At 43.3% G+C, this 24,402-nt stretch overlaps 1 protein-coding gene across 1 annotated transcript; it reads left to right on the top strand.

Moving 5' to 3' along the window:
- On the top strand, positions 1-10,133 carry EIF4E3 (eukaryotic translation initiation factor 4E family member 3). The gene is made up of 7 exons (XM_072127719.1): positions 1-278; positions 5,879-5,951; positions 6,197-6,291; positions 6,383-6,443; positions 6,736-6,802; positions 6,898-7,053; positions 8,037-10,133. Exons 1-7 carry the CDS (start codon positions 67-69, stop codon positions 8,081-8,083), a joined length of 711 nt encoding a protein of 236 aa, XP_071983820.1. The 5' UTR covers positions 1-66; the 3' UTR covers positions 8,084-10,133.
- The last annotated feature ends 14,269 nt before the right edge of the window (positions 10,134-24,402 follow it).

Below are 24,402 nucleotides of genomic sequence, written 5' to 3' on the forward strand. Positions count from 1 at the left end.
AGGTGCAGTGACTGTGTGTGAGAGACAGAAGGAGGCAGTGAGTCAGCAGCGGCGCATGCGCGGTAAATGACGATGCTGGCGGGGGCGGAGCTTCAGCGGCGCGTCCACAGGAAGATGGCGCTCCCCGCAGGTCCGGACCGGCGGCAGCTCAAGGCGGAGAACGACGAGCAGCTGCACCTCAACCATCACCGGACCGAGCTGAGCGAGCTGGAGCTGCCGCAGGAGGCGGACAGTGAGGGCATCCCGCTCAACTCGCCCTGGACCTTCTGGCTGGACAGGTAACGGCGGCGGGAGGGTGCGGGGCGCCTCCATCACCGGGGACCGAGTCCTCCGTGTCCCCCCCCCGGGACCCCTCAGCTGTGTGTATGGCGGCCGCTCCCCTCTATGCATGGCCCCGGGGGGGCTCCCCATTATCCATGTAAATGATCGCCCCCTCATATTGTAGGAAATGTATTGTCCCCCCGGGGGTCGGGAGGTCGTCGGCGATTTCTTTATACAGAATTATATTGGGGGTCTAACGAAAAAGCAATTTTACCATAAAATTCCACCAGGGACACTTACTCATAGATCCAGGGACATTACTCATAGATCCAGGCACCGTGACTGTGGGAATCTGCTTCTATGTATCATCCACAGCCTCTTTCCTTCTTCTAATATCAACTTAAAAAATTATGCTGATGAGCCTGGAGGGCTCCCCTAGCCCCTCTGGGACCTCACTTCCTGCTGTAATCTCACAATACAAGTTCTGCAGCAGCAGGGGGGCAGACAGCCAGATCACAGAGGGGCTAGGGGAGCCCTCCAGGCTCATGAACATACATGTTAGTGTCCCTGGTTTATCCTGCTGATTTTGATGGTAGATTTCCTCTAAATAATGTAGGTAGTAGTTAAAGGGGTTGTCTGGAGGTTGGAAAACATTGGCTCCCATCTCCCAAAAACAGCGCCACAACTGACCATGGAGAGTGCTTGGTATTGCAGCTCCATTCACTTCTATTCAACAGAGCGACAGTACCAGCACACACCGTACTCAGATGCGTCGCTGGTTTTGGTAGAAATTAGTCAAGTTTTTTAAGCTTTGGAGTCCCCCATCTTCCGTTAGCAGTGTCCTTGATGGTGTTTTTATAGGGGTTGTACTAACATTGAGTGTTATCCCCCTATCCACAGGATAGGGAATAACATTCTGATAGATGAGGATTAAACTACGGGGGCTTCTACCAAAAACAAGGTTCCAGTTCTCTAGCGTTTTAATGTTCGTCTTGTCGGACATGTTGGAAATTGTAGTGCACAGCGCTTGGTTATCTCTGGCATTACCATAGACGGTGAATGGGAGAAACAGAGATACCTGAGCGTTGTGCTCTGCAATTTTCCAACATTTCCATTGTCTTGAAATGGCAGAACGTGCCGGACCTGACGGGAGTCCTGTTCTCCTGATCGCTGGGGCCTATTCTTGTGATTGTAGGGGGTTGGGAGGCTCAGCCTTTTTGGATTGGGGAGAACTCAAACGGGTTGTAGAACCTCTAACATTTTGCTCGCTGGACGTCTGATGGTAAGGGACCACTAATGATCAGGTATTTGTGATGACATACATTTGTTTTTGTGATCTTGATCTATGGCAAGTGTCCCCTGATTCCGGGGAGTGTCAGTACATTGGGGGCCGCTAATATAATCCGAAACCTTTCCCTGGAGCAGTTGTGGACTCTCCTGAGGGTCTGCATGTAGCTACTTAATAAACCCAACTCGAGGTTTTTGTTACATTTTCCACTTCACGGGAACATTGGTTTAGGGGGGTCCCTACAATATTAGGAGCGGCAACACGGCACAAGCAGGGACAAAGACCCAGAACCCCCTCAGCGCTCGTACTGGCAGGCTAAGCCCCCATGGCTCGGGATCCCCTTCAGCACAGAAACCGCAGACACCATGCACTACCGCAGCGTGAGAAGCTGCCCATATTCTACTCCCCTGTTATATGATATAAATGGGAAAGTCCCCAAAATATTCCTGGCCCATTAGGGAATGCAGACCCTGCATTCTGAGTGATTGATGGTCTGGAATGTGTTGGCAACTTCTCAATACATCTCTTCCATTAGACATGTATATGGACCTATACCTCTGAGAGCCTCAGCCTTTCCCTGTGCTCACCATGCTGTTCTTAGTCCGTCTCGGACAGCCAGGAAGGAAGGGAGTAGGATGAGTCTTAACTCTCCTGCTGCAGCTCCTCCTATTCAGTACAGCTCAGATATGTAAACAAAGAATCAGTGTGAACACAGCACTAAAGTAAGAAGCAGGACTGCTGAATCGCCTGATGAACTGTCTGAGATTATTTACAAGGCAGCAAAGGCACATGGGCGATTTATTTATAAGAGTGGCCGACCTGTTTAAGGCTAAGATGCCCCTTACAAAGTAAATGGTTGATAAAGGAGTCGGGTAGTGTTTCGGACTAAGAACTCCCCATGTAGCAGCAGGCATAATCCGCTATTATAACGATATGCAAATCTGTTTGCAAGTGCAAGAGAGGCGGAGCCCAGTGTACCTTCTATTTACAGACTACCAGAAGTGCAGTCTGTACTCGCTGTATTCTGTCTGTGTCCTGGGTGTCTGGTGTGTAAGCCCTGCACCTTGGTGCACTTGCTGGATAATTTGCATATCCATATTATCTCTGCATTGAATAGGGACCTTACGGGTGGGTTTCTGCTCCTATTACGGTCCATACACAGGACTATTACTAGTGTGAGAGGCCTGTTGTATCAGTCACATACTAAATATACATGTTCCAACTTGCATACAAATTCAACTTAAGAACGAACCTTAGAATGTATCTTGTACATAACTCGGGGACTGCCTGTACATTCCCCCTGCTGGACTTCCCAGCCCTAGGATTGGTGCGTTTACCTTAGATGACCCCCCCCAGGATATACAGTGCTGTGCAGAGGTCCCACTAACAGTTTTCCAGTAGGGTAATAATACCCCTCTTACCAATTTTGAGGAGCATTTTTAGCAAAGGAGGAGTATATTTTACGTAATGCATCTATAGTTAACTCCTAGACGTATGAGATGTAAATATGTGTTTTTCTGTGTTTAAACAGCCAAATGGGGCAATTCTAGTAAAGCTTGCTTCGTGCATTTAACCTCTCCAGATCAGACTATGGCTGAACCGCTTGCTGTGTTCTATAAACTTGCATGTTTTTTTTTTTTTTCTTTTTTGGGTTGAGAGGACCTTATTATTTACTTTTTTCTTTCTATACTTGAGGTTTTATTTTTATTTTTTTAACTATATACATATACACACCCTGCTGTTCACATATAAGTGATCACTGATGACCATGATCTCTGTAGGAGGAGGATGCCATCACATCTTTTCTGCATGTCTATTAACCCCTTCTAAGGAGCAGGAGGACACAATGATATAATAAATAAAAAATAAATGGCTGCTACCACACTAAATCATGGAGGAGCAGATTCTGATTACCTGTTACCACTGTCTGTCCTGCGGGCACAGCATAGGTCATGTACATGGCGAGGAGGGAGTATAGGGATCAGTCACCCAGCCGAGAATGACCCCTCCAGGGCACCGTCTGCTTCGCTGCTGTTATCAGCAGGATAGATGGTCCTGGCCTCTGCAGAGCGTCTCATCGATACACGACTGGCACCACGGCTCAGAGGAAGAGGGGAGGAAAGTCCCACGGATTTATCCATATCGGAGTAAAACTGTCTTTACAGGCATCATAGAGGGTTGTACCGGAGTGAATGCGATCTCTGGTGCTGGGTACATGAGGGCTCACACTATACCTGTACTTTATGGCTTGTGTGGAGCAGTGTTCCCCTCTAGTTCTCATTTGGCTCAATGCTGGTGGAAGGAGACCGGCTGCTATGAGGTCTCACCTGCACGGAAGACTTCTAGAGGATGGAACTGCACCGATTTATACTTGCGATGAATTGGCTATGACCCTGTGGTGCAACTGTGGCAAAGGGCGCAGTCACAAACATAATTATATTGTACCAAGTCCATTTCGGAGGAAATAACTAGGGAGACAGTGGAGGTGAGGGCCCTGTCCAGGCCAGGTGACCTTGTTTCTTTACTCGATGACCTTGTTTTGGAGCGACACATTCCTGGCGGCCTCCTCTGCGCTGGACTCTTTGCTCTATATTGGTCTTTCATGTCCTTCATGGAGCTCCTGAACATGAAATGTTTCTTGTGACAGTACAACATCCATAGTGGGCATTTACCTGGTGCCATCAAAACCCCATCCATTGCCCGTGTTCTCACCCAATGCTGCCACCACTGACTACTCTTTACATAATTGAAGGAACCTGTCAGCAGGTGTGACCCTGCAGTGCTGCAGCCAGTGTAAGGTGATGTCCTGAATAAGTTATGTAGCAGTAGTCACTTGAAGAAGGGAGGGGCTGTGGTCGAGATCAGTTCATAAAGCTGAGAGCGCAGCAGTGTGAGGTCATGTCCTCACATGACCCTAGGATATAAATCCTATTTTAAGTCCTCATCCTACTAATCATAGCTATGTGTATGTTGGGAGCAGCAGGACTGTGAGCTGTGGATTTGCATTCCAGAGGGCAGGTCCTCGCCCTGCTGTGCTCTGTGCAGCACGTGTTCAGTAATGGTCCTGGAGAGATGTGTAATCATAGCATTGGTCCTGGACAGATGTGTAATCATACTAATGTGGTATTAGAAGCAGCAAGACTATGATATATGGATTGTATCAGCTCCAAATGCACCGAGGGTGTGTCCTCACACTGCTGTGCTCTTTACTCCCTGCTGCCAATTTTATGTATTGTCCTTGAATAGACATATGATCATGGCGGCTATTGTTTTGTATGTTAGTAGAAGCAGGACTGTGAAGTATGCATTTGTATTCAAGGATTGTAGCTTCTCTAAGTGCACTTCAGGTGTGTCCTCACACTGCTGTGCTCTCTGCAGTCGCCTCAGCTCTGAGTCATTGCTGTATTTAACCAGATATCTGTTGAGGCTCTCCCTCAGTTCCTGTTCCCCCTGAAGGTTTCCTTTCTACAAGTTGTACCATTCCTCTTTACATCTTACATGATTGGATATGCCTCAAGGGTCTTCTTTGGTTCTGACCCAGTGTCCAGAGTCTCACTATCCTGCGATAGCTAATAACCCGGCAGCAGGCCGCAGCCACCATGACTCGTCTCTTAGCTCGCAGACCGGATCTCTTTCTATTTTTATGGAAAACTTGCATGACGGCTATTTTTAGCTTTCTGGTTCATAACCCGGCACGACTTCTTCTTACTGCGACTTGCGAAATGTCTGCATGTAAACACCAAGTCCTGTTTACATGATCCATTGTCACGCTCATTGGCTTCAAGGTGGTACTGGGTCAGCTGCAGTCAGCACTACAACTCCCAGCATGGCCTGCACCAAAGTTTAAGGGCTCTGTGTACAGCTGAACGTGTCTGCATGTTGAGAGTTGTAGTCTCACCGGGCTACAGGATGCTGACGTCTTCTCTAGCGTAATTACAGGAGTTTTGTTGATGATCCAACTTCCTTGTATGCTGCGGATCATCTGATTTAAAGAGAAAGTAATCCCTTTATGATTGATCGCTGTGCCGGCCCCAGTTGTCTCCTGTCTCGGTGTCGGCCCATTGTAGATACTTGATTCCTGGGGGTTCATCCATCTAGACACCCAGAGATTACTAGCATAGGGGATGGAGGAATTGGGGTCTGAGTGACTTGTAACCCCTTTAAGGAACACAATGACCCCTCTTTCTCCATAGGTAGCCACTATTTTAGGGTCAAAGGTTAATTCACTTAATAATGTGTGAACCCCTGATTGGTCTCTATCTTGTGGGGGTCCTGCATCAGTGAGTGGGGTCTTGCTGCAGCATGTGTAACGTTGTGTTCTTCTTGCAGGTCTCTCCCTGGCACAACGGCTGCAGAATGCGAATCCAACCTGAAGAAAATCTATACGGTGCACACAATACAGGTAAGTTGTGCCCCAAGGCTGATCGTGGGGTGGGGGGGGTGTATGTTATGACATGTCTGGTCTACTGTACTCAGCTTATGTGGGCACCAGATATATCCCAGGCCCCTTTATGCTGTTCCCTGATTTGAGAAGTCTCCTAGATGGGTGGGCGAGTTTCCTAAGGGGTTAATAGTTGTCAATGAAAGTTTTGGGGAAACCACAGAGTTGCTGGGCGCATGTGACGTTGTTTTTTTATTTTTTTGCAGAGTTTCTGGAGTGTCTATAACAATATCCCCCCAGTGACGAACCTACCTCTAAGATGTAGCTACCACTTAATGAGGGGCGAGCGAAAACCACTATGGTAAGTACTGACTGAGCTGCTAGCGGTGGTTCTTAAATGGGGGGCATTGACTTAAAGGGCTCTAGTGATTTTCTTTAATCTTGTGCTTTAGGGAAGAAGAAAGTAACGCTAAAGGAGGAGTATGGAAGATGAAGGTCCCGAAAGAGAGCACGGTACAGACCTGCACTGATAGTGGAAAACTTCTTTAGCAGAATAGGGGTTTATATGAGGCTGACTGTTCAGCTCTACAACATGCTACATGCAGATAGGACACTGTATACAATCTGCTCAGCTACTCTTGCTTTATAACATTCTGCCTGCGTTTGGGAACGTTATGTACAATCTGCTCAGCTCCTCCTGCTCTATAACATGCCACCTGCAGATGGGGCACTGTGTACAATCCTTAATGCAGACATAGACCTGTCTGGTGGTGACAATATATTGTTTTTCTTATCTCCCTTCCAGGCCCTCGTATGGAAAGAATTATTGCTAGCTACTATTGGTGAACAGTTTACAGATCGCTGCTCTGCAGGTATCTCCCCCTCTGCTTCTCCATAGACTCTTGTATTGTAGCTCATCCTCTGGACGCTCCGGTTTTATAACTTTTCTCTCTTCCCGTCTTCTCAGATGATGAAGTGATTGGTGTCAGTGTGAGTGTACGTGACCGTGAAGATGTTGTCCAGGTCTGGAACGGTAACGCCTCGGTTGTGGGTGAAGCGACTGTCCTAGAAAAGATCTATGAACTTCTGCCAAACACGTCTTTTAAAGCTGTATTTTATAAACGTAAGTATCAGCGCTGCGCTCCCATACACCACATCAATCCAGGTTTCTGTCTTGCCCCAAGTGCTGTCTTCACTTCAGTCCTGTTCCACACATCTCTAATGTCCTGTATGGTCCTGCTGAAGCTGCAGGAGCTGTGAAGCAGATTATCCTGTGTAGTGTATGGGAGACCACATAGTAGAGAGTCTCCAGCCACCGGATGACTCTCATGCAATTCTACACCATCATTATAGTGATGCCTTGGTACAGGGTGAGGTATTTTGGAGGCTGAGGTGTGCACGCATTCCCTGATGCATCTGCTCACACTATTCTACTGAGAATGGCATTGCTTTGTGGCGTGCTGTGATGGTATGTCCTATAATAGAAGGGTCATCTTTCTTGGTTGATGTGTTCACAGTCTGGTAATGTTTGTTACACCCCCTGGTAGATAACTATTGTCATTGCTCACTGGCCAAACACGACACACCTCTTCATGAGGTGTAATTATCTTCTTAATAGACAAGTAATGATGTGTTATATTTAGGCTTTCTATGTGGTAATGACTCCTGCTTGAAACTTTAGCAGAGTCTCCATACTAGATATGGTAGAATATAAGAGATGTGTGTGTACATACATGACATGACTTATCCTGGCGTATAATACAGGATGTAACTCAGGATCAGTACAGGATAAGTAATGTCATGTATGTACAGTGACTGCACCAGCAGCAGAATAGTGAGTGCAGCTCTGGAGTATAATACAGGATGTAACTCAGGATCAGTACAGGATAAGTAATGTCATGTATGTACACAGTGACTGCACCAGCAGCAGAATAGTGAGTGCAGCTCTGGAGTATAATACAGGATGTAACTCAGGATCAGTACAGGATAAGTAATGTCATGTATGTACACAGTGACTGCACCAGCAGCAGAATAGTGAGTGCAGTTATGGAGTATAATACAGGATGTACAAACTTCTTATTGACCCCCCCCCTCTTTCTCTTGCAGCCCATGAAGAGCATCATGCATTTGAAGGTGGACGTTCAAGACACTAGCGAAAATCTCCCAGAATCCTTCTCTTAACCCTTTCACTTCCGGATGGGTCTTATTATATGCAGTGTTTGCTGGGCCCCAACAATGCCACAGTGTAAGGGTTAATAGCTGACCAGGACAAAAGCCAGGCACAGGATTATTCTTTGATTTTATTTTTTAAATTTTTTTTTTTTTGTTCGTTCTTTAGAGTCAAAATTTCCAAACTTAAATAATTTTTTTTGTAATCCCCTCCCCCCTTTTTTGTGCAATTGAAACTGTACCCGATGGCTTTTGCTGCTGCTCAGAGATGACGCTATGGCTCTCCAGAAGCAGAGGCATCAAGCGACTCAGGGCCAACTCTGTAATGTCTGTGTAGTTGTCTGTCCTCAGCGGCTGCTCCTGGTGATTTTTTTTTTTTTTTTTTTTTTTTTTTTAAAGATTTTAATTCCCTCAACCATGACGGATGGGAATGTCCTATAGAGCGAGCGGATAAGCGGTGCTCTGTGCACTGGTCGTAGGTGACAGCCCCTCCCCCTTGGCATTTTGCAGTAATATATTTTAGGTGGATCATGCGGATTTCGGCATCGCTGAATGTTTAATATGCAATCATTGCCCCTGTTTTGTGTTGGCACATTCCTATTGATTACCCCTCACCCCATAGGTCCCTGCGCTGAGCATGGACTGACCTGTGACCTGCTGGGACTGTAGTAATATAAGATCACTTGGCCATTATTGGCTGCGTTGTTACTCGTCCACCATGTACCAGGGGGAAGTCCTGATTCTGTGGCCTCAGTTTTTGTTTTTTAAATTCCCCTCCCCCTTCACCTTTTTAAAGACCTTTATTGTATGTGATTAGATTTAGCCTTAAAGGGGATGTCCAGGGTTTGAAAAACCTTTCACAAAGTGCGCCACATCTGTCCCTGCTTCGGTATTGCATCTTTTCTCTCTAGGCCTGCGTTGCAATACCAGATGTGTACTGTGGTGGCGCTGTTTCAGGAAGGATGCACCCATGTACTGTTTTTATTTAGCTGTTGACCCCCCCCCCCCCCCCTCCCCGTCCCTAATTTTTCCACCCCCCTGTTCTATTTTTTTTTTTTTTTTTTAATTGACACATTTCTGGTTAACCCTTGAGCTGCCAGGGCACACTCGTTTAACTGTTTTGTAACACTAGCTCATCCGCCACGCCTTTCCAAATTCATCTCTCAGCTAGTTTTTTTTTCCGCGACTTGCAGAACCAAAGATGTAGAATTTTCCAAATTACAATTTTTCTTTAATGTCTCCTTCGGCATCTTGTTTTTAGGTCAAAACATGTCAGTTTTCTATCTTTTATCAGGGTTGAAGGCTTTTATATCCCCCTGCAGAGGTTTGAATTGAACAGGTAATTGTTCTTCCTACAGCCACCACTAGAGGAGCCAGTGAGTGCAGTGAATACTGATTCATAATGGAGGTCAATGTATAGAGTGTATGCAGTAGGCTCGCTGGGCTCCCTCTGGTGGTGGCTGCTGGTAGAGCATCTTTATCAAGTCATGTTGCAGGCATTTGAATCTGTAGATGAAGGGTAAAACTGCTCTGAACCCAGTAAAGTTGTTTAATCACATTATAGATTCTATATGGGCACTGTGGTGTTTAAAGGGGCAGCGTTCGCTTTAAGATTAGCTCTGCATGTACAGAACCGGTCATCATGGAAATGCTCACAGCGTTGGCAGCGGCGCCCATCATTAGGATGGGCTAATTTTTTTTTTTTTTTTCACCAATCAACTCCCCAGGTTTCCCCCTAAGTGCAGTCGTGAAATGGTTAAGCAGAGGAGTCTGATTATTTTTTAATGTGTGATGTCTGGAGCTGCGCGTGTGTGTGAAGAGACGGATAAGATTGCACTGACGTTCACCACATCGGCCATCAGATCTTTAATTTATCTAATAGTTTTGGAAAACTTTTTTTTTTTTTTAAATGCTTTTATTTTTTTGGTTTCTCCTCCCCGCCCCCTTCCTCGTCTTTCCTTCCCTTCTATATATTTATAAACTGCCTATATAAGTGTATTCAGTTGTATTGTGAATAAAGATTTTCTTAATTCATCCCGTCGTCAGCTGTTCTGTTTATGGGAAGGTAGGTCACTCGCCGGTAAGTGATATGCGGTGACCTCTAGGGTACAAGGTGGGAGCTCCTGCATTGTAGAGACAATGTAACACAGGGTGGCCAGGAGTGGGGGTCCTAGAGGCTGGACCCCTCACTAACCCCTGCTCATCATACACTGACCCATACTGTCACTTATTGGGAACCTGTTACCAGATTTTACCCCATTAAACTAGCAGCCCCCTTAGGTAGGGTAATTCCAAACAACCAACTCAAAATTATAGAAACCAGCAATACTGAAACAAAGAGGGTATGACATTCCCTATGAAATCTCACCTTGTTATATATTACTCAAGGCCTATGAAAATGAGCAGAGTAGTCATATTTTATCTGAGATGAGTCAAGTTTAGAGGCTGTCGGTAGTGTCGCTCCAGATGCTTGCGTCTTTGGTTCTGTAGCACTTAGAAACATGGTACCGGTGTCGTATTGAAGGAAAGAATCTCGTCTTTCAGATCTTATGTTTCTGTGATGAGAAGAACTAGCTAAATAGGCAACTGGAGACTTGGTTGTGGTTATGAGCTGCAGATACAGATCCTGATGAAGGTTTATCAAGTGTCTGAGAGAAACTGTTCTAGCTGCTCATGGTGACCATTTAGAACTCTGCTTTTATTGTTCCACAGCAGAATATAAAATTAAAGCTGCGCTCTGGTTGCCAAACCCGTTCCCAGCTGTCTGACTGCCTGCGTTTCCAGTTCTGTTACTCGAGGAACCAGAAGTCTGAGATGACACAACATTTCTTCTTGGTGCTATAAAAACTGTACACAAGGCCATCTGGAGTGACTATCCCCCTGCAGCCTCTACACTTGACTCGTCTCATGTAAAATGACTCATTTCCACTTGACTTTTTTTCTTTTCTATTTAAGTGGGTGACATTTCACATGAGGGGGAATTCTATATTTTTATAAATTGTATTTCATACCCTGCATGAGGGGGTAGTTCAACAGGCGACTTTTTCGTCTGGCGACTGATTTCCCTTTCAAGCATTTTTCTGCAAAAGTAACTTGTCTACAGGATAGGAGGGATCTCTCTACATTGCTAGAGACCACCTAATAATAATTCTGTTATGTATATAGCGCACACAGATTACGCAGCGCTGCACAGAGTTTGCCAAATCAGTCCCTGTCCCCAATGGGGCTCACAATCTAATCACCCTAACAGTATGTTTTGGAGTGTGGGAGGAAACCAGAGGACCCGGAGGAAACCCACGCAAACACGGAGAGAACATACAAAATCTTTGCAGATGTTGACCTGGATGGGATTAGAACCCAGGACCCCAGCGCTGCAAGGCAGAAGTGCTACCCACATTAGTGAATGGAGCTCTGCATGGACACTGGTCCTGATCCCTGGGGTCCTAAAAGCCATATTTATCCCCTATTATGTGGGTCAGGGAAATATGTCGCTTCCATAGGACCAACCCCTTTAGATCAGGTCAGTTTATTTATCATTGCAATCAGACCTGCAGTAATCGGTCACAGCCACTGCACAGTATGTGGCGCTATCTGCTGCTGCCTCTGTAACGTGTGCTGCCTGCAGCGTCTGATACCCTTCTCAGACAGCTCTAGAGCAGCGGTTCTCAACCTGGGGGATCGAACGACCAAAACACAGGGGTCGCGACTCTATCGCGTTTTTGCCGGGAAGAAAAACAGAATAAAACATGTGTAATAAGCACTCACTGCTTGAGGACCTGTCGGCTGCTGCATACAGGGGAAGCTTGAGGACCTGTGGTGATGTCATCATCACATGACCCTCCAGCTTCTGCTCTACACAGACTCTGCGGAACAGGCTGCTCTGCTCAGTGAGGAGAAACTGCAACTTGAAGCAGCAGCGGGGCACACCAAAACTGGGGGCAGGAAGGGGGGGAACAAACACCAAAACTGGGGGCGGGAAGGGGCTAGAACTGGGGGCTGCAGGGGGGCACTACAACTGGGGCAGCAGAGGAGGAAACAAAGCTGGGGGCAGCAGGAGGGGTGGGTAAACTAGAACTAGGAGGCAGTATTATAGTAGTTATATTCTTGTACATAGGGGGCAGTATTATAGTAGTTATATTCTTGTACATAGGAGGCAGTATTATAGTAGTTATATTCTTGTACATAGGGGGCAGTATTATCGTAGTTATATTCTTGTACATAGGGGGCAGTATTATAGTAGTTATATTCCTGTACATAGGGGGCAGTATTATCGTAGTTATATTCTTGTACATAGGGGACAGTATTATAGTAGTTATATACCTGTACATAGGGGGCAGTATTATAGTAGTTACATTCTTGTACATAGGGGGCAGTATTATAGTAGTTATATTCCTGTACATAGGAGGCAGTATTATAGTAGTTATATTCTTGTACATAGGGGGCAGTATTATAGTAGTTATATTCTTGTACATAGGGGCAGTATTATAGTAGTTATATTCTTGTACATAGGGGGCAGTATTATAGTAGTTATATTCCTGTACATAGGGGGGCAGTATTATAGTAGTTATATTCTTGTACATAGGGGGCAGTATTATAGTAGTTATATTCTTGTACATAGGGAGAAGTATTATAGTAGTTATATTCTTGTACATAGGGGGCAGTATTATAGTAGTTATATTCTTGTACATAGGGGGCAGTATTATAGTAGTTATGTTCTTGTACATAGGGGCAGTATTATAGTAGTTATATTCTTGTACATAGGGGGCAGTATTATAGTAGTTATATTCTTGTACATAGGGGCAGTATTATAGTAGTTATATTCTTGTACATAGGAGGCAGTATTATAGTAGTTATATTCTTGTACATAGCGGGTAGTAATATAGTATCTATATTCCTGTACATAGGGGGCAGTATTGTAGTAGTTATATTCTTGTACATAGGGGGCAGTATTATAGTAGTTATATTCCTGTACATAGGGGGCAGTATTATAGTAGTTATATTCTTGTACATAGAGGGCAGTATTATAGTAGTTATATTCCTGTACATATGGGGCAGTATTATAGTAGTTATATTCCTGTACATAGGGGGCAGTATTATAGTAGTTATATTCTTGTACATAGGGGGAAGTATTATAGTAGTTATATTCTTGTACATAGGGGGCAGTATTATAGTAGTTATATTCTTGTACATAGGGGGCAGTATTATAGTAGTTATATTCTTGTACATAGGGGGCAGTATTATAGTAGTTATATTCTTGTACATAGGAGGCAGTATTATAGTAGTTATATTCCTGTACATAGGAGGCAGTATTATAGTAGTTATATTCTTGTACATAGGGGGCAGTATTGTAGTAGTTATATTCTTGTACATAGGGGGCAGTATTGTAGTAGTTATATTCCTGTACATAGGGGGCAGTATTATAGTAGTTATATTCCTGTACATAGGGGACAGTATTATAGTAGTTATATACCTGTACATAGGGGGCAGTATTATAGTAGTTATATTCCTGTACATAGGGGACAGTATTATAGTAGTTATATTCTTGTACATAGGTGGCAGTATTATAGTAGTTATATTCCTGTACATAGGGGGCAGTATTATAGTAGTTATATTCCTATACATAGGGGACAGTATTATAGTAGTTATATTCCTGTACATAGGGGCAGTATTATAGTAGTTATATTCTTGTACATAGGGGGCAGTATTATAGTAGTTATATTCTTGTACATAGGTGGCAGTATTATAGTAGTTATATTCTTGTACATAGGGGGCAGTATTATAGTAGTTATATTCCTGTACATAGGGGGCAGTATTATAGTAGTTATATTCCTGTACATAGGGGGCAGTATTATAGTAGTTATATTCCTGTACATAGGAGGCAGTATTATAGTAGTTATATTCTTGTACATAGGGGGCAGTATTATAGTAGTTATATTCCTGTACATAGGGAGCAGTATTATAGTAGTTATATTCTTGTACATAGGGGGCAGTATTATAGTAGTTATATTCTTGTACATAGGGGGCAGTATTATAGTAGTTATATTCTTGTACATAGGGGGCAGTATTATAGTAGTTATATTCTTGTACATAGGGGGCAGTATTATAGTAGTTATATTCCTGTACATAGGGGGCAGTATTATAGTAGTTATATTCTTGTACATAGGGGGCAGTATTATAGTAGTTATATTCCTGTACATAGGGGGCAGTATTATAGTAGTTATATTCCTGTACATAGGGGGCAGTATTATAGTAGTTATATTCCTGTACATAGGGGGCAGTATTATAGTAGTTATATTCTTGTACATAGGGGGCAGTATTATAGTAGTTATATTGTTGTACATAGGGGGCAGTATTATAGTAGTTATATTCCTGTACATAGGAGGCAGTATTATAGTAGTTATATTCCTGTACATAGGGGGCAGTATTATAGTAGTTATATTCTTGTACATAGGGGGCAGTATAATAGTAGTTATATTCCTGTACATAGAGGGCAGTATTATAGTAGTTATATTCTTGTACATAGGGGGCAGTATTATAGTAGTTATATTCCTGTACATAGGGGGCAGTATTATAGTAGTTATATTCTTGTACATAGGAGGCAGTATTATAGTAGTTATATTCTTGTACATAGGGGGCAGTATTATAGTAGTTATATTTCTGTACATAGGGGGCAGTATTATAGTAGTTATATTCTTGTACATAGGGGCAGTATTATAGTAGTTATATTCCTGTACATAGGGGGCAGTATTATAGTAGTTATATTCTTGTACATAGGGGCAGTATTATAGTAGTTATATTCCTGTACATAGGGGGCAGTATTATAGTAGTTATATTCTTGTACATAGGGGCAGTATTATAGTAGTTATATTCCTGTACATAGGGGGCAGTATTATAGTAGTTATATTCCTGTACATAGGGGGCAGTATTATAGTAGTTATATTCCTGTACATAGGGGGCAGTATTATAGTAGTTATATTCTTGTACATAGGGGGAAGTATTATAGTAGTTATATTCCTGTACATAGGGGGCAGTATTATAGTAGTTATATTCCTGTACATAGGGGGCAGTATTATAGTAGTTATATTCTTGTACATAGGGGGCAGTATTATAGTAGTTATATTCCTGTACATAGGGGGCAGTATTATAGTAGTTATATTCTTGTACATAGGGGGCAGTATTATAGTAGTTATATTCCTGTACATAGGGGGCAGTATTATAGTAGTTATATTCTTGTACATAGGGGCAGTAATATAGTAGTTATATTCTTGTACATAGGGGGCAGTATTATAGTAGTTATATTCTTGTACATAGGGGGCAGTATTATAGTAGTTATATTCCTGTACATAGGGGGCAGTATTATAGTAGTTATATTCTTGTACATAGGGGCAGTAATATAGTAGTTATATTCTTGTACATAGGGGCAGTAATATAGTAGTTATATTCTTGTACATAGGGACTGTAAACTCTTGTGTCACCCCCCCCCCCCCCCACCTCATCCTCATAGACTGTAAGCTCTTGTGTCACCCCCCCCCCCTCCACCTCATTCTGATTGATATGTCCCCTATGATTTGTGAAGCTATATGATGGTGCTATATAATTGTATTATTTTTCATGCTCTAGCGCCCCCTAACTGTATTCAATGCGATAAAGATTTGCAGCCATTGGTTATCATTACTATTAGATTTCCCATGATCTTGTGCTGCCCTCTTGTGTTCACAATTGATACTGCATTTGAACATTTATCATCAATTCTATCAAGTAAATGTTATCTCTGTTGTTTCAAGGAGCTGAAAAGATAACAAATTGCAGGATGAATCTGTGCACGTGGGGCGCCCCGGTTTTGTTCTGGTCTCAGAATATGGGCTGCTGCTGTCTCTGGATGCCGTCACACTGGTAGGTGCAGTATAACAACACAGAGGATTCTGATTAGGAAAAAACAAGATTGTTATTAACGAGCTGCTCCAAAAATGGCAGAAGGTAATATCGGGTTTAAATGGTTTTATTTTAATTTAATTGTATGGGAATACGTGTTTCAGGAACTGAGCGTCCCCTTCATCAGGTCCATAATAAAAATACGTTAAAAAAAAATCCTTAAATATAATTGATAGGAATTTGGATAAATGAAACGAAATATAAAGAAAAGTCAACACTTCATGGGTGATCATAAGAATACTTGTAAAATACTTCTCACAACCCAAAATTCATATATATATATATATACAGAAAAACATAATAAAATATAATTAATAGGAATTTGTACAAATAATGTTAAGGTACAACGAAAAGTCAATACTTTAAGAGTGGTCATGAGAACATCATTAAGATACATATTAAAATATCTTTAGAAACTCTATAGAAAAGAAGCGTTTACATATACCATATATACTCGAGTATAAGCCTAGTTTTTCAGCACAAAATAACGTGCTGAAAACCCAAACTCGGCTTATACTCGAGTAAAATAAAACCTCACCTTTCTGGCTTCCCCCTCTGCTGGCTATATACAGGGGCAGGGGGCTGGCTATATACAGGGGCAGGGGGCTGGCTATATACAGGGGCAGGGGGCTGGCTATATACAGAGGCAGGGGGCTGGCTATATACAGGGGCAGGGGGCTGGCTATATACAGGGGGAGGGGGCTGGCTATATACAGGGGGAGGGGGCTGGCTATATACTGGGGGATATGGGCTGGCAGGCTATATACTGGGGGGCAGGTGCTGGCTATATACTATGGGGCAGGGTCCGGCAGACTATATAATGGGGAGGCTTATACTCGGCTTATACTCGAGTCAAAAGGTTTTCCCAGGTTTTTGTGGTAAAATTAGGGGCCTCGGCTTATACTCGAGTATATACATATATACATAAAGTGATAATTTCCATAGTATTTTATTTAGTAATACATAGATAATAATAATAAATATATACATAGTAGAAGGAATAAATAAAAACATATAGGGTGTTATTTATCTTAGTTTGATGCGCCTTTTGTGGTTGTATTTTAGTGACTTTTTGAGCACATTTGGGTATTTGCACAATTTTTTGTGCCTTTTCCACCAGTTCGCTGGAGTTTGCCGTGTAGCAGTTTCCTGGTTTGCGCCTAATTTGTATTTCTCCTGCTTCCAGATGTTTGCGCCTTATTTAACATTGATTTGTGCCTATATGGGCACAAATAACTGCGCAATGACACGCCGGCCGTGACCAGGCTTAGGAAAAGCCATGGAGTGATTTGCGCAACAAAATTGCGCCTTTTTTTAAAAAAAAACTTGCGCCTAAGGCTCAAAAAAACCTGCATTTGAGAAAGAGCCAAAACGACAAAGACAAATGTGGGGCAAAAAATAGACTTGTAAGATAAATGACCCCCATAGTGCGGCCATTAGCTAAATATATGGACTTCTGCACTGGAAGGGGGGGTACAATCCTACCCGGCTAATAGAAATTGGGGGATGTTGTTGGGCCCCAAGATGGAATAGGGGTCTGCGGTACATGAAAAATAAAAGCATGTATAGTTTTTCCAGGGGGAGGAAGTAGCGTGAAATAAATTAGTTACCTGGTGGAAAGATCAGAAGAGGAGACGGGTCCGGTGCCAGGACCATGAAGGAAACTGGGAAAAGATTAGGGGGCACATTTACTAAGATCCCTGCGCCAGTTTTCTGTCAGACTTTGCAGGTTTTTTCATGCACAAACTGCTTGCACAGGTATATAAGAAGTGTCTGCGCCTCTTTGTGTCGCCTTTCATGTTGCGGCTGCACTAGTCTTCACGCCACATAAATTTCTGCACTGAAGGGGGCGCTCCAGTGCTCATTCGGACCGTGCGCCACATTTATCATGCAAAGTCCGACAAAAGTGTGTTGCATGCCCCATGTTAAAGGTGCACCAAAAAAAAAAAGTTGGTGCACTCTGCCGCAGTAGTAGTGCCGGGAGCGCCAGATTCATTAACCCCTTAAGGACCAGGCCCTTTTTCGTTTTTGCGGTTTCTTATTTTTCACTCCCCACCTTCAAAAATCTATAACTTTTCTATTTTTCCATGTAGAGAGCTGCGGGATGTCTTATTTTCTGCGTAACAAATTGCACTTCATAGTGATGGTATTAAATATTCCATGCCGTGTACTGGGAAGCGGGAAAAAAATTCTAAATGCAGTGAAAATGATGAAAAAACACATTTGCGCCATTTCTTGTGGGCTTGGTTTTTACAGCTTTCACTGTGTGCTCCAAATGACAGGTCTACTTCATTCATTGGGTCAATACGATCACGGGGATACCAAATTTGTATAGGTTTTATAATGTTTTCATACATTTACAAAAATTAAAACCTGTACAGAAAAAAAGATTCTTCATTTTACAGTGTTCTTGCGCTAATAACTTTTTCATACTATAGTGTACATAGCTGTGGGTGGTTTTTTGCGACTTCTGATGAAGTTTGCAACTCTTTTATTTTTAGGACTGTGCGACCTTTGATCACTTTTCATAGAATTTTTTCTATTTTTCAAAATGGCTAAAAAATGCCATTTGTGACTTCGGGCGCCATTTTCCGTTACGGGGTTAAACGCAGGGAAAAACGGTTATTATATTTTGATAGATCGGGCATTTTCGGAAGCAACGATACCTAATGTGTTTAGGATTTATACTGTTTATTTATATTTCTATCAGTTCTAGGGAAAGGGGGGTGATTTGAATTTTTGTGTTTTTTTAATATAATTTTATTTTTTTTTCCCTTTTTTTTATTTATTTTTTTTACTATTTTTCCGACTCCCTAGGGTACTTTAACCCTAGGTTGTCTGATTGATCCTACCATACACTGCCATATTACAGTATGGCAGTATATGGGGATTTTGCACACCATCTATTACAATGTGCACCTGGAAGCACCGATCGCGGGTGTTAGCGACGAGCCCGCGAGCCCTCTTCATACTCCCCCATGCGCAGCAAGATGTAAAGGTACGTCTTATTGCACTATGGGGTTAAGAACGGGCGCCACAAATCCTGAATCTGGCGCCCCCTGCAGACTCCACAGGGGACTGCACCTAGTACAGACTGCACTGCTCTTAGTAAATGTGTCCCTATATATTTCGTAAGTGCAGTTAGGTTATAGACCTTCGGTAAAAAGAGGGAACCAATTTAACAAATGAGGAGTAATTACTCTATACTATGTAACTCATAGTATCCAGAAGTGCACACAGTGTATGCAGGTGGCGTCCCGATATACGGGAATAAAGACCCACCAATGAACTCCAAGGCGGGACAGAGTAGGTGCCGTTGCCTGCGTGTTGAGTGGAGCTGACGCTCATATTATCAGTGATGGCAGTGGTCAGCGCTCTGCTATACCTAGAATTAATATTACTGTATAGCTAGAGTGAAAATACGGCCGCAGGGCGGCTCAGTGGTTAGCATAAGAGCCTTGCAGTACTGGAGTCCTGGGTTCAAGTCCCAGGGTCAACATCTGCAAAGAGTTTTCTCTCTGTGTTTGTGTGGGTTTCCTCTGGGTCCTCCAGTTTCCTCCCACACTCCAAAACATACTGGTAGGTTGATTAGATTGTGAGCCCCATTGGGGACAGGGACTGATTCGGCAAGTTCTGTGCAGCGCTGCGTTATCTGTGTGCGCTATATAAATAAAGGATTTATTTAAAGGGAGTGGTGGGCTTGAAAATGGGGCTGGTGAAGATGATATGTTGATAGGGAGACATGAAAGAAAATGGGGGGACAAAATAATAGTAAGATGCGGTGTAAACAGGGATTATCAGGTGACCAGTTTATTAACAGCCCATGTATAATGACGTGTATTAAATATGTATTTTGGGTAGTTAATGGGGCGCTTACTTTGGGGGTTGCTATAATCAGATATGTAGGAGGAGATGGAAATTAATGGACTAATGTAATTAAAGGGATCTTCTCATTTCGGCAAATGAATGTTGTTTGTATGATGAAAAATTATACAATTTTTTCAATATACGTTCTGTATCAATTCATGGTTTTCTAGATCTCTGCTTGCTGCATTTCTATAGAAAGCTCCTATGTTACCTCCAGAAGACAGAAACCTGACTCTGGTCACACAGGTGCACGGCTCGTTATATCACACAGCTCTGATTACTCTTTGATACTAATGAGCCGTGCACCTGTGTGACCAGAGTCAGATTTCTGTCTACTGGAAGTAACAGGAGTTTTCTATAGAAATGCAGCAAGCAGAGATCTAGAAAACCATGAGGAATTGATACAGAAAGTATATTGGAAAACTATAACTTTTCATAATACAAACATTAACATTTATTTGCTGAAATGGGAATATCCTTTTAAGTGTGAAAAAGCCAATTGAAAAGAATGGCATCAGTGGCAAATCATTGAAACCAGGAAGAGAAACCCAATGGGGGACATTAATCATAGTGGGGTCTCAGGTTCGCCTGTTTTTGTGCCTGGTTTGCTCTTCTTTTTGGCCCCTGATCTATGATGGATCTAGTTCTGCCTTAGTAAATGCACTTTGGAACTGTCGCATGTCCCATTCATTTGCGCCTAAATTTGCGCCAAATTTGTCTCAAATTGTTAGATTTCATTTGTGAGCAATAATGAAAGGAGACTGAGAAAATGTGACAGAACGTTCAGGGCGTCATCTCTCATTGTGATGTAACTGCAGGGACTAAAAGTTACAGAGATGGAAAAAAAAATAAAAATTCTTGCTGAAATGAGTCTTTTCCTTTTTTATTATAATTTACAGTAAATGGAGACTGATAATATTCTCAGATCTGTACAATAAGACAATAATCACTCCCAGAGATGATCCCATAGACAATGATGAAGTCCTTACTGGAGAAATTTTACATTTTAAAACTTCTCCGAAGTATTTTCCATGTTGTATAGAGGGAATTCTTCATTTGGGAACCTAAAATGTATGTTTTTAGTAATGAAAAGTGATTTTTTTTTTGGAAGTGCAGCTGCTCAGAGGAGGTGCATTTTTGCGCCTTTTTAGGCGCAAATTTGTGATAGATCCCGTGCAAACATCTGTATAGGAGGCTCTCACTATGTCAGATAAGGCGCAGGGACTCAGAACCACTAAGTGCCGAACTTTGCCGTGCGCCAGAAAATGCGCCAAATTAACGAGATGCGCAAGATTTTGGCACTAAAAGACGCTCAAAACAGTCTAACAGACTATGATTAATGTCCCCCAATGTGTAGGTGTCCATTAGCCAGAATGGCTGAAGCTGCTATCCTCCTCCTACACAGCTACACCACCTCTCTCCTACACACTGTGCTGATGCTACTATCCTCCTCCTGTGTCCTAAATATAATATGGTGAAATCTGTACCACCTGTCTTATATATAATAATAATTCTTTATTTATATAGCGCACACAGATTATGCAGCGCTGCACAGAGTTTGCAAAATCACTCCCTGTCCCCAATGGGGCTCACAATCTAATCATCCTACCAGTATGTTGTGGAGTGTGGGAGGAAACCGGAGGACCCGGAGGAAACCCCCACAAACACGGAGAGAACATACAAACTCTTTGCAGATGTTTACCTGGATGGGACTTGAACCCAGGACCCCAGAGCTGCAAGGCTGTAATGCTAACCACTGAGCCACCTTGCTGCCCCACACAGTAAGTGGTCCTTAACCAATGAAACCGCAGATGATTTATTCATGTTCTATATATATTTCACACTTCTTAAATAAACTGATAGGAAACAATTTATAATGAGCAAATAATCATAATAATTATTATTCTCATAATTAAGTGCAAACATAAAAACTTCAAATACTTCCACCTAGTGGGCAAAGTTGGAATGACCACTTTTTATCTAAACCGACCACAATCTGGCTCTATTATAGTCTATTCGTAATTTCCTTTATTTTTATATAGCGCACACAGATTACACAGCGCTGCACAGAACCTGTCAAATCAGTCCCTGTCCCCAATGGGGCTCACAATCTAATCACCCTACCAGTATGTTTTGGAGTGTGGGAGGAAACCGGAGTACCCGGAGGAAACCCACGCAAACACAGAGAGAACATACAAACTCTTTGCAGATGTTGACCCTGGGACTTGAACCCAGGTCCCCAGCGCAGCAAGGCTGTAATGCTAACCACTGACCCACCGTGTATATTCCTTTGCGCTGTTTCCGGGTATTTGTCGCCATTCACAAGTGTGTGTGTGACTTGTGACACTGTAAGAAATTGTAGCACTGCCTGTACGTGGACATCGCTGGGCTGATCGCTCTCACTGTGAAATCTCATCATTTCCTAATCTATCATTACAGTACAGTGAACGCCGCCATCTCCTGATGATGATGAATTGGCGCATCAACCGCCAGCAGGAGATCATAAACCCTCCCTGCATCCGCACTACAACTTACTGCACAATGTTGTTTTGTAGGAAATGTTTGACCTTATTCACACCAGGATCTATGAATTTGTTCTATAGCCCCCCCTCCCTCCCCACTTCTGATCCCATGTCTAGGTCCTGTGTTAGGTATTGTCCCTGGAGATCTGTGTAATCATATCCTTATGTGTGTTGTTTGTAGTAACGGGACTGAAGGTGTATCCTCACACTGCTGTGCTCTTAGCTCTTTGCATTGAGAACCTCCATAGCCGCTACCTCTCTTCTCTCAGTGGCTGCTGTAGGATTTACATAGAGCAAAGAGGAGAGACTGTGACATGGAAGGTTCAATGCAGAGAGCTAAGAGCACAGCGGTGTGAGGACACAGCTACAAACCCAAAATATAAATCCATCTATCACAGTCCTGCTGCTACTAACAACACACACAAAGGTGTGATAACACATCTCCTCAGGAACCATACCTAATGCTGGAAAAAGCACAGAGCACAGCAGTGTGAGGACATGCCCCCGGTGCACTTGGAGAAGCTACAATCCTGTAATATAAATTCATGTTTCACAGTTCTACTACTACTAACCATATACACAAAGGTCTGACTACACATCTCCCCAGGGACAATCCCTAACACTAGCTGCAGAGAGCTAAGAGCACAGCAGTGTGAGGACACCCCCCTCAGTATAATCCTCGAACATAAATCCATATTTCACAGTCCTGCAGCTACACACACACACAAGTTTTATTTCACATCTCCCCAGGGACAATACTTAACACTGACTGCACAGAACACAGCAGTGTGAGGACTCTTTGAGAAGCTACAATCCTGGTCCATGACTCCATATATCACAGTCCTGTCGCTACTAACAACACACATACAAAGGTGTGATAACACATCGCTCCAGGGACAATACCTCACTCTGGCTGCAGCTCAGAGAAGAGAGCCAAGAGCACAACAGTGTGAGCAGCTACAATTCTGGAATATCCAGCTGCTACAAGGTCCTGGACACTCCTAACCTACTCCAAGCAGTTTTACCATTGAAGTGACAGGGGACGTAGTTAGTCACCCAGCTTTCCTAAAATCTGCATTCCCTCCTATGATTTCCCTTGTATTGCAGGGTGTGTGGGGGGAGCCCCTGAGACCCCCGGGGCCTGTGTTATATACATGGGAATGTTTTCTCTATGAGACATATTGCACCTCCCCCACATCTCCCGCCTCCTGCAGACAAACCTGGGATCCTGTCTCCTGCCTCCAGGTAACAAAATCCATCCGTCACTTGTTTAATTAAACCACCAGAACGCAGGTGGCGGTATGTGCCCCCCGGAGGGACGTACCTGTCCAGACACTCACCTGCACCGCCAGACGCGTCACTTATCATTATCTGTAGTCTGGAAATTTGTGCCTGTTTTTCAGGGGGGAATTTTGGTCCTTGTCTGATTTACCATAGAGGGAAATTACACCGGGCGCAACCCACACAAGTCATTGCGGCACATTTACTTACCCGGTCCCTGCGCGATCCCCGATCCGGACTCTCCGACGAGGATTCGGGTCTGCTGCAATTCACTAAGATCGTGCACCCGATATCCTGCATGTGTCGCTTCCCCGCTCAGGTCCCCGGAATTCACCTTCTTCTTCCTGGTGCATGTAATTGGATGGCTTGCGACACAAGTTAAATCCCGCGGTTTGTCCGAATCCATCGGATCGTCTGACGGCCCGCCCCCTGATTCCGCAAAACGGAAATCGTCAGGATGTCTGACGAAAGTGGGGTCCACAGTAAATGAGCCCCATTGTCTTACACCAGCACGGGGTTGGAGCTCTTTTTCCGCAAAAATTTATTCTTCTCATTTTTCTTTATAGCCGTGTGAGAATTTAAAGGGGTCATTTATCTTTTACCCCCTCCCCTGGGCTCTCTGACCCTCATTTGTCTTTGTAGTCTCAGCTCTTTATTTAATGCAGGTTTTCTGTTGAGACCTTTTTGGCGCAAATTTTGCA

Source organism: Engystomops pustulosus, chromosome 10, assembly GCF_040894005.1.
Source record: "Engystomops pustulosus chromosome 10, aEngPut4.maternal, whole genome shotgun sequence".
In the NCBI taxonomy this organism is placed as follows: domain Eukaryota; kingdom Metazoa; phylum Chordata; class Amphibia; order Anura; family Leptodactylidae; genus Engystomops; species Engystomops pustulosus.